Genomic DNA, 10,305 nt, shown 5'->3' on the forward strand with positions numbered 1-10,305 from the left:
GTGGTCAAATACTTATTTTTTATAGGTAGATAATTTGATCCTTCATTCTATATGATTTCACAGAGCTTGTTATTAATACATTATTATTATATAACTAAATCATAACATACCTTGTTTGCAGGATCTAACCATACTTCGTCAATCAAATACTTCCAATCATCTAATTTGATTCCTTTGTATGGATGAGCATAGGGATTAGTTCCCGCATCCACAAGCTTCTCCCATTTCTTCTTCATTCTGCACTTCCAATCTTTATGTAACACGTTACACTTCTTTTCCACAACTTGCTGGGATAGTGCATTGTCCTCATAATTATCCCCTATTTCAAATGTATCCTATAATCAATGCAAACCAAATAAGAAACTTGCAATTATGTAATGTGAAGGCTAAAAATATGTAGTTACAGTGATATTTAATTACAGCGAGGTGCAAAATTTAATGAAACAGAACATCACTTCATAAACGAAAGAACACATTTAAATAATGAAAATCGCTTCATAAACCTTAGGTGCAAAATTTAATGAAAAAGAAAGAACATCACTTCATAAACCTTAGGTGCAAAATTTATCTATGATATTTAAAGAAAAAAACCAATCTCTAAACAAGTCCTCCCAAGGACTGCAAAAACCCAAATCCACAACAAAACACATTCCTAAGGATCAAGCAATGGCAACAATCACCCCTTGCACTATTAAAATATCCACAACAGGAAAACAATACTGAACCAACACAATTCAGCAAGAAACCCCTCTGCTGCAGTCCCCCAAAACAATCCAGCAGCAGGCATTTCAAAACTCCCCTGTGACACACAGCAGCAGGCAACAGAACAGCAATAGGCAACATTTCTAACTCTATACAGCAGCAGGCCACAACATCAGAACTGGGATCCTCATGAAGAACCACTGTTTGAGTGAGCTAATTCATAGCAGCAGCCCTGAGTTTGATTGGAATGTGGAGCTTGTTCCCATTATGGGATGGTTACACATAACAAACAAGAGCAAAGCATTGAAATCCCTAACTTACATGTATACACATAACAAATCAGTTGTCTAAGCTTCGTTAAATGTTTTCCTTAAATTCTCTCAAGTGTTCTAGCATTGTTCTAGGTCTAATTCAAACCTTAACTAAATGTCAAATGCATACAAGAAGAGTCCTATGTGAAAGAAGGTTACAAAACAAAAGCATAGACAAAACCGGGGTTTTTTGCATGTGCAGGAGCCAATCCGCACGTGTGGGATGGTTACGGCAGGTGCAGCCTGCACCTGCCTTTTTTTCAGAATCAAAACTGTGAACTGGGGAAATCGCCGCACGTGCGGTTCTGGGCACAAATTATCTGTTCAAAATTCAGCAAGTTCCTAGGCTGTTTTCTTCCATTTTTCTTGAGTTGGGACTTATGGAACTTGACCTAAAACATGTAAAATCAATGATGAATATGAAAATATGATTGTTTTCCAAATCAAAACATCAAAACACAATAAAATTCTAAGATTCAAAGATCAAATCCATGGTTCAAGTTATGAAATTCTTGAATATAGTTTCCTTTAAACTCATCTTCAAAAATCTGCTCTCTGTCTTTAAAACATGATTTCAAACATGTAAATATCTTGAAATCAAAAGAAGATATGGAAGTAAGGATCCAAATGTATCAAGATCATCAAAAATTACGTATATCAAGATTGAAATTCCTAAGCTTCATGCCTAGTCCTTCATTTTAATTTCTTCATTCTTAAACCAAATTGATCCTAGTTTCTTTTCAATCTTAGATGTTAGGAAGGTCTGCTATAGGATTTAGGATAGAAATCATACCTTAGAACACTTTTTAGGTTAGATTTGTTGAAGTTCTTGAGTCCTCCCTCTTTTCTCTCTTCTTTCTCTTTTCTTCTCCTTTCTTCTCCTCTTTTCTAGCTTCTTCTAACGTTTGCTGCAGATTTTCTTCTATTTGTTTGGCTTTGGTCCTAAGTTTTTATTTGGTAAAATAGGGCAAGAGTTGGAAAGTTCATTAGTTGGTTAATTTCCTTGCTTTAACTTAACTAATTAAGATCAAGACTAAGAAATCCTAATTTATGTGAAGTGCCTAAGCAAGTGCCTCAGCAAGTGCCTCTATGTGAAGGCCACCTCCATCTCCAAGTAAATCTTATCCATCTCTCTAAAACTAGTTGGAGGCTTTGGTCATCCAATTTTAGACTTTAGTTCTCCAATATTGTTGTTCTCTATATTCTTAAGGCTGCCTCAGTTGGCACCTTGCCTACCTATAATGGTTTGTCACCCCTTACATATGTACCCTACTTCCTAGAAGGCTTCTGCAGCCATTTGACTCACCTCCAATGACCATAGAAGGTTTCCAGTCATATGCCTGATTTGTTTCTCAATGACATTGAACCTAATAAGACATGTCTCAACTCTTATACAAATATTTTGATTGTAGTTGTGGACTTTGTGCTTCCTAATATCCCTTGATGATTGTCAATAGAAGAAACACCTTGATGAATTGGCAGACTAAATGATAATTGATTTTTTATCAGCCTAGTATGAGTTGGTTTTATTTTAACAGTTATCACTATTGTTGTATTTTCTTTCGTGTTCTGAATTTCAGGATGGAAGACTAGTGTGCATTAGTTCCATTCAACAGGTTAGGACTGTCATTCCTTTTTGGATAGTAGATTTGTTGAGTTTTTATGCTCAAAACAAATGAATTATATGCTTCTTTTATGATTTGCACTTACTCAAGCCAATCTTTGCAGATTGACTTTGCGGTGATAGTGTCAGCATTGCTTGGTGTTCCCTTTCCTTTTGGAAGGTGCAGTGTACGCATTCTGTGAATTTTAACTTTTGAATCATCATTTTCATTGCATGATTTTTCAAATTAATTGTTAGATGAATTTCTTGATATGTTGTAGACAAGTCAGTAGTGTTTGTTTCTGGCATATAAAGCATTCCTATATTAGCTATATTAAATTTTTTTTTTAGATAATATGCTTCACTAGTGATGGTGGACCATTGAATTAGTAGAAACATTTCTATCCAGAGATGTGAAATTTCTAAAAGGGTCTCCATGTGCTCAATCATTTATTAGAGTTGAGGATGGTAAAGTTGAAATTTTATAGCTTCATATGATTTTCCTTGGTGAATTTAGAAGATACGGAGCTAGTTTCTTCATGTGCACTCCACATCTTTATCCATATGCCTCTTTTCCTTTTCTAGTATATCATTATTTTCTACACATGAAGGGTTTTTTTTTTTTTTTGGGTGCTAATATTCATTGGACATAATATAATTTAAGTAGTTACTGGCAATCAAATGAAATGAAGCACAGTGGCATGAAGTTTATTGATATCACTACATGACCAGTGTTGCAATTTCGTTGGATTTGTTTTAAACATCTGGATGGTTATGTTTTTGTCATGCCAAAAAATAAATGAAAAATCAGACTTTTCAGAAATTGAAGTTGTCGACCATGAGAATTTTGTTTCCATTCTATTGCCAGTTTTTGTAGAACTGTTTTGCATTGTTGGTATAGCAAACACCGTCACTCTGGAAATAAAATCCTTTTCCGGTATGATTTAACTTTTTCATTTTGCTTTCACTGGTATTGTATTTGAACATCTAAAAGTTATGTCTTTGATTTCATTTTCTTAAGAGCTTGCTTTGCTATTTGATATTTAAATTTGTAGTTACATTTGAGAATGTCGTATAAACTATATCTTGCTACCATGCCACTGCATTACTGCACTTTTCTTTGACATTATGAAATTTATCTTTCTAAAATAATTAATTTATTTACAGCATTGGACGTGTGAATCCTGAACTGTATGCTTTAGCTTCTGGAACATGGAATTTCGAAAGCTCTAAAGAGGGTATTTACCAAAATCAATCAAACACGGAAGAATGGATGCAAAATTATGTCAACCACAGTGTATTCAACCACAGTGTATCCTAGTCTAAATCTCATACTTTATATACTAAGGGTAGAGCAGTCCAGAAAAGTTATTTGCTTGAACGCTAAATCGATTAAAGAGCACAGATAACACAGACCTTCTAATCAGTCACAAGAAGTTGAGTTTTGTATACGTGTACAAGCGCTAAATTGTTTGGACATTATATTCATATGCCATTTTCTCCTTTTTTGGATTTATTTTCTTTAATATAATCATTAGACCAATTATGTCTAAATCAGGAGATTTAAGCTCTTGAACAAGCCGTTGTCGCCTTAGAGCGAAAATAAGTTAGGCCCAGCTACACTGATAGACATATTCATATGAACCTGTCAACTAATGTGTAACACGATTCATTGTTAGTATATGGTGATTCATTCTTATTCTTATTCATTCTTACACATCAAGAGTTTTGCTGTAGTACCTAATTTATTATTTTAAATAAAGTACTCAGTAAGATAACTTTTAAAATATTATTATCATATGATTCTTCTAGAGTATCAATGAAACACGATTCATTAATAATTATAATCCCCTCTTCCACTTTGATATACATAACATGTTTTTTTAATTTAGTATAAATCTATATCATTCTATACGAAATTACAAAATTAAATAAATCTACACCATGCTATATATATATATAACATTTAATAAGTATAGGTATTCCAAACATTGAATCTAACTATCTTCCTAAACATTGAATCTAACTTGTCTTCCCAAACATTGAATCTAAAGTGCACTTCTTCCATATAGGTATTCCTACATGCACATGAAAAGTGCACTTCTTCCATAATCCACACATACTATGAAAGAAATTAAATCATACCCGGACAGCTTGTACAACAGCCCCTTTTGTTGCAGGATCAGCAACAGTCCAACTTTTAACGCCTTGAATGGGGCACATCCTCCTAATCTGAATGCCAATCTCATTAGCTCCTGGGGTCGCTAGCACCCCTTCGAATGCATTGAATGTCTCAGTGATTGGAATGTGGAGCTTGTTCCCATTATTGTTGGCAACTCTTTTTGCTGTTGCTTTTCCAACTGTTGGTCCCCGCACTCGCCTTGATGAAGATGCACCTACATATTTGATAATGTTATTAGTGTATTTACTAATGTAAAAATATAAACAATGGATACATTGAAGGTAGATGAAACATATTTAATTACCTGCGCCACTTGTTTGACTTTGAGGAGATGGTGCCTGCGTTTCAGACAGAGATGCTTCACAAATCTCAAATCCATGTGGTGCATTAGTTTGAGACGGCGTTGGTGCAATAGTCTCAGATCCTGACAACACATTCATTTGAGACAAAGATGGTCCAATAGGCTCACATCCATCTGCTGCAAGACCGTCCGGATAATCTATACATGTATCGGTCGAGGGTGAGTAGGGTTCAAGTAATGCCCTCTTCGGTGGTGGTAAACGGCGCATCTTCTTTGCAGGTGCCATTCTATTACATTTTAACATAATCAAACGAGAAGTGCACAATGAGCACATGGATAAGCACAATTTTTTATTGTGAACACATACATATACGTCAACAGTAATAATTAACAAATAAAATAGCTACGAAATGAACATACATGAAAATATTAATTTCATACATATATATGAAGCCATCTACATAAATTTAATCCATCTACTAAGAAATGAAATCCAACACAGTAACGGTCTGCAGATACACAGCACAGAACAGATACACAGCCATGAGCAACAAAACAAATCAGTCACCACAGATCAACACATCACAGCAAAAACAGAACAGGAACTACAGACAGCCAGCCCTTCAGTTATGTACACTACAGCAGACACACAGCACAGAACACACTCTAAATCAAATGCACCAGAACAGAACAACAACCAGGGTAGCAGTTCACAAGTTAATATTAGACCAAACTCTCCAACTAAACGGACAGCACAGCAGCAACATATATAACAAAAAGTGTTGTAGTATGTCCTCAAATAGTATGTAGTAAATACATCAAGGTTCTATGTCACGATTTATATAGTTAAACAATGTCAAATTCGTCTTCTTCTTGCTCATCATCGTCCTCAATGAAGTCATCTTCGTCGGTATCACAAATGAAAGCATCAGCAACACCCTCGACTTGTGTTTGACTATGAGATTGTGAAACCATTGTATTTGGAATAATTTCACCTTCAATATCATCTCTACACAAAACCCCTTGATCGCCACCGCCTTCAACTTGCATACCGTTTCCGTCCACAATTGGTACAACCTCGGTGGTTTCATTTTGTTGTAACACACTATTTAGAGCATCATCAGGTAAACCATCCATCTCTGGCACATTCCATATTCCTCGATGGTGGAATCGTTCTACAACTTTCCAATTCCCACCTAATTTTGTATCATTAACGTAGAATACTTGTTCTACTTGAGCTGGGAATACAAAGGGGTCATGTTCATACCATCGACTTTTTACATCGACACTTGTGACATGTGTATCCGTGAGACAAGTCCTCTTGCTACCGGTGTTATACCATTCACATTGGTACAAAACAACTCGATGTCTAAACAAATATGTCATTTCCCACACTTTCTTCAAGTAACCGTAGAAACGCATTGAATGACCCTCATGCTCCCCTTCTACAACCAGCCCACTATTTTGAGTTTTACGACGGTTATCACGGTCGATGGTATGAAATCGAACACCATTAGAAATGCATCCCGAATATGTGTTGACTATTGCACTGGGACCGTTGGCCAATGACCACAATTCATCCGTTGCTTCCGGCGACCCTTGATTCCGCAACTGATTTATCTACATAAGCAATATGTGTTATGTTACTTTGTTCAAGTTGGTTATAGCATAATGTGCTCACATGTTGGATAGATAGGTATGTCTTACACGTTCTTTGAACCACTTAGGAAATTCATCCCGTTGCCTCTCTGTGGTGTCACATGTACCTCCATTTTGCAAAATGTTCTTGTGTTCCCTAATTAATAAGAATAGTCGATAAGTAAGACATATGAGTACGAATAATCAGACAATACGTGTTATGGCGAAAAACACTTTTTTGAGGCCTGAAAACATACTGTAGATATTGTTCCACGTCAAAGCTATTGTATAAGACAAACCACTGAGCCATCTCTCGTTCGTGGAGAGGCACATCGGGTGCCCTACTGATTAGACCAAATGGACGAACTTTTTGAGAGAAGATGGCTAACCCCAAGCCGTGATCACCACCGTCATCATTCCTTTCTTCTCGATTAAACACTATTTCAAATCCATTAAGATACATCGAGCAGAAAGTTGTACACTCTTTGGAAATGTACGCCTCCGCAATTGATCCTTCAGGATGAGCTTTATTGGCAACAAATCCTTTTAGCATTCCAAGTAGCCTGCAAGAGAAATTTTTTTTACTATGTCCATACTACATTGCCAAAATATAGACTACCATTAAAGGTTGAAGACAGTGATATGGTAAGAGCATAAATAATTACCGTTCAATTGGGTACATCCATCGATATTGCACTGGCCTTCCCAGTATTGCCTCGCGCGGCAAATGAACAACCAAGTGAACCATGACATCAAAGAAAGCTGGAGGGAAAATCTTCTCAAGCTTGCAAAGTACAAGTATGATTTGATCCTCTAGCTTCTGTAAATCGGTCACCTTCAACGTCTTTGAACACAGTTGTTGGAAGAAATTTCCTAACTCAAACAAAGTCGTACCAATTTCATTGTTAAGATACCCGCGCATCCCAACCGGAAGTAGTCGGTGTACAAGCACATGACAATCATGACTTTTGAGGCCTGAGATTTTGCCACTGTCAATATTCACGCAATTGGAGATGTTTGCTGCATAACCATCAGGATACTTGATTGATTTCAAAAAAGCACCAAAGCCTTGTCTTTCTTTCGTGGATAATGTGTACACAGCTGGAGGCTTCACAAATGACCCATCACCACGACTCTGTAGGTGTAACTCCTTCCGAATTTTTAAATTTGCTAAATCAATCCGTGCTTTTTCTGTGTCCTTGTTCTTCCCATCCACATTTAATAGTGTCCCCATCAAATTGTCACAAATGTTCTTCTCTATGTGCATGACATCAAGGTTGTGTCGAAGCTTAAGCGTCTTCCAGTAAGGCAATTCAAACAGAATGCTTCTCTTTGCCCAATTCAGCACTGGATTTTCGTCCCTTTGTCTTTTCCTGTTATTTGGATGTTTTCCAAACGGCTTGTATGTCCCAGTCTGAATTTGCTCTAATATTTGCTCCCCTGATAACTCCAACGGTCTGCACCTAACCTCACTTTGTCCGTTAAACAACCTGCTCCTTCGCCATCTGTGGTTCTCGGGCAAGTAACGACGAGCACCTATGTACCCTATCTTACTTGTTAACCTTTGTGATGATGCGTCCTCATTACAAGTGGGACAAGCCAAATAACCTTTAGTAGTCCACCCGGACATGTTCCCATAGGCAGGGAAGTCGTTGATGGTCCACATCAGTGCAGCATGCATTCTAAATGACTCTTCGTTTTTCGCATCATAAGTTCGCACCCCATCCCCCCATAACTCCTTCAACTCCTCAATCAATGGCCGTAAGTAAACATCGATATCTCTTCCAGGAGCCGATCGTCCAGGAATAAGCAATGACATCATGGAGAAAGGCTCTTTCATACACTTCCATGGTGGGAGGTTGTAAGGCATTAGGATAACGGACCACATACTGTATGATGTGCTTATATTTCCGAATGGATTGAAACCATCGGTGGCGAGCCCTAGCCTTACATTTCGTGGATCCATGGCGAACATAGGATGTTGTCGATCAAAGTCTTTCCATGCCTCAGCATCAGCTGGATGCCTCAAGATTCCATCATCCACACGTTTCTCCTTGTGCCATCTCATATCTGTAGCGGTCTTCTTGGACATATACAATCTCTTCAATCTTGGTGTCAATGGAAAGTACCTCAATATCTTGTGAGGGATCTTCTTACCCTTTCCGTTGTCCAACTTGTATCTAGGCTCTTCACACTTGGGGCAATTTTCAAGATTTGCATGCTCCTTCCAAAATAGTGCACAATCATACCTACAAGCATGAATGGGAACGTAGCCCAAACCCAAGTCACGTAAGAATCTTTTCGCAGCATATATGGTCCATGGAACAATCTCATCACACTCAGGTAGAGTGTCCTTGAAAACTTTCATAACCATATCAAATGACTTATTGCTCCACTTGTTGTACACCTTAATGTGAAGCATCTTAATAATAAATGACAACACAGTGAACCTTGTGCATTCCGGGTATAGTTTACGTTGAGCATCTTCAAATAACTTATCAAAGTTTCGCCCATCCACACTCTCAAAAGTAGCAGGTAATTCATCCCGTTCATCATCCAATGCAAAACCCCTACAAACCTCTTCCAACATAGTAGCCAAATCATCCCCATCATCCTGATCTTCGCCTACAATTTCACTATATATGTCATGGAGACCTTCATTCGGTATGAGAGGTTCAACCACGGGAACAAGTTCCCCATGGTGCACCCAGGTCTTGTAAGAAAGAGATATCCCTCTTCGAATCAAATGAATCCTAACAACGTGGATCGTATGTTCTTTGTCATTCAAGCAATCAATACATGGACACTGAAACTTATCCTCCAAGCCTACATTTCTCATCGCAAATTCAATAAATGAATTCACCCCTTCTTGATACTCCTTACTACTTAATCTATTTTTTATTGTCATCCAACCCTTGTCTATTTGGGCCATCTGAAAGGTTAAAGACAACCATTACAATAAGTAATCTACATAATATTACAGAAAGTGTTAGAAACTACAAAATGAAATATGCTAACAGTAACAGGAAGGACAGATTCGGACCAACAAGGGACAGCGAATAGTTAAAAATCAGCAGAGTAAAAGAGCTTATTCTACATACATGAACAACATTTGAGTTGTAAATAAATAAATTACACTATTAATTTGGAAAACATACAACATATCTCAGCAATTTCATATAATTAGACTAAACACATTTAATGTATGTCGAGAATTTAGTTCAAGTAGCCCAACAAAAGCAGCCAGCTACACTCAATGGAAGAGTAATTCCAAGAATATTGGCAAACTAACAGATCAGCAACACTATTAGCAGACTAGCAGACAATTACCAGGACTAACAGCTTCAACCCTCAGACCCTCTTTTTAACAGACTAGCAAAGGTAGCAGCAATAATCTGAGTTTTTTTTATTTATTTTCTTTTATGGATCAACATAGCAGAGGAACCCAACAGCAGAGGAAACAGATCAGCAGAACAGAATAGTGGAAGATTGGACTGCCACAATAGTGGAAGAGTTAATGCTGTTAGAGCAGAATAGTGGAACAGAATATTTAGACTGCCACAATAGT

At 37.3% G+C, this 10,305-nt stretch overlaps 2 protein-coding genes across 2 annotated transcripts; both read right to left on the reverse strand.

Moving 5' to 3' along the window:
* Positions 1-5,382, reverse strand: LOC145805944 (uncharacterized). Its single transcript, XM_082901430.1, has 3 exons — positions 5,103-5,382; positions 4,762-5,012; positions 1-335 (listed from the first exon to the last, which is right to left on the reverse strand). The coding sequence occupies exons 1-3, from the start codon at positions 5,365-5,367 to the stop codon at positions 87-89; spliced, it is 765 nt and encodes a 254-aa protein (XP_082757556.1). The 5' UTR covers positions 5,368-5,382; the 3' UTR covers positions 1-86.
* Positions 5,383-5,945: 563 nt separating this feature from the next.
* Positions 5,946-9,669, reverse strand: LOC145805604 (uncharacterized). Its single transcript, XM_082900769.1, has 4 exons — positions 7,403-9,669; positions 6,995-7,300; positions 6,807-6,894; positions 5,946-6,719 (listed from the first exon to the last, which is right to left on the reverse strand). Exons 1-4 carry the CDS (start codon positions 9,667-9,669, stop codon positions 5,946-5,948), a joined length of 3,435 nt encoding a protein of 1,144 aa, XP_082756895.1.
* Positions 9,670-10,305: the final 636 nt, after the last annotated feature.

Source organism: Camellia sinensis, chromosome 13 (assembly GCF_055761805.1).
Source record: "Camellia sinensis isolate YWXY chromosome 13, ASM5576180v1, whole genome shotgun sequence".
Lineage (NCBI taxonomy): Eukaryota > Viridiplantae > Streptophyta > Magnoliopsida > Ericales > Theaceae > Camellia > Camellia sinensis.

Bases quoted from the DNA above. Each gene is read 5' to 3' on its own strand.
- LOC145805944 (XM_082901430.1), bottom strand. From the start codon at position 5,367: ATGCGCCGTTTACCACCACCGAAGAGGGCATTACTTGAACCCTACTCA. The intron at 5,013-5,102 runs GTAATTAAATAT...TCAAATATGTAG, and splicing joins AAGTCAAACAAGTGGCGCAG to GTGCATCTTCATCAAGGCGA. The intron at 336-4,761 runs GTATGATTTAAT...CATTGATTATAG, and splicing joins CTGTTGTACAAGCTGTCCGG to GATACATTTGAAATAGGGGA.
- LOC145805604 (XM_082900769.1), bottom strand. From the start codon at position 9,669: ATGGCCCAAATAGACAAGGGTTGGATGACAATAAAAAATAGATTAAGT. The intron at 7,301-7,402 runs GTAATTATTTAT...TTTCTCTTGCAG, and splicing joins TGGATGTACCCAATTGAACG to GCTACTTGGAATGCTAAAAG. The intron at 6,895-6,994 runs GTATGTTTTCAG...CTTATTAATTAG, and splicing joins GACGTGGAACAATATCTACA to GGAACACAAGAACATTTTGC.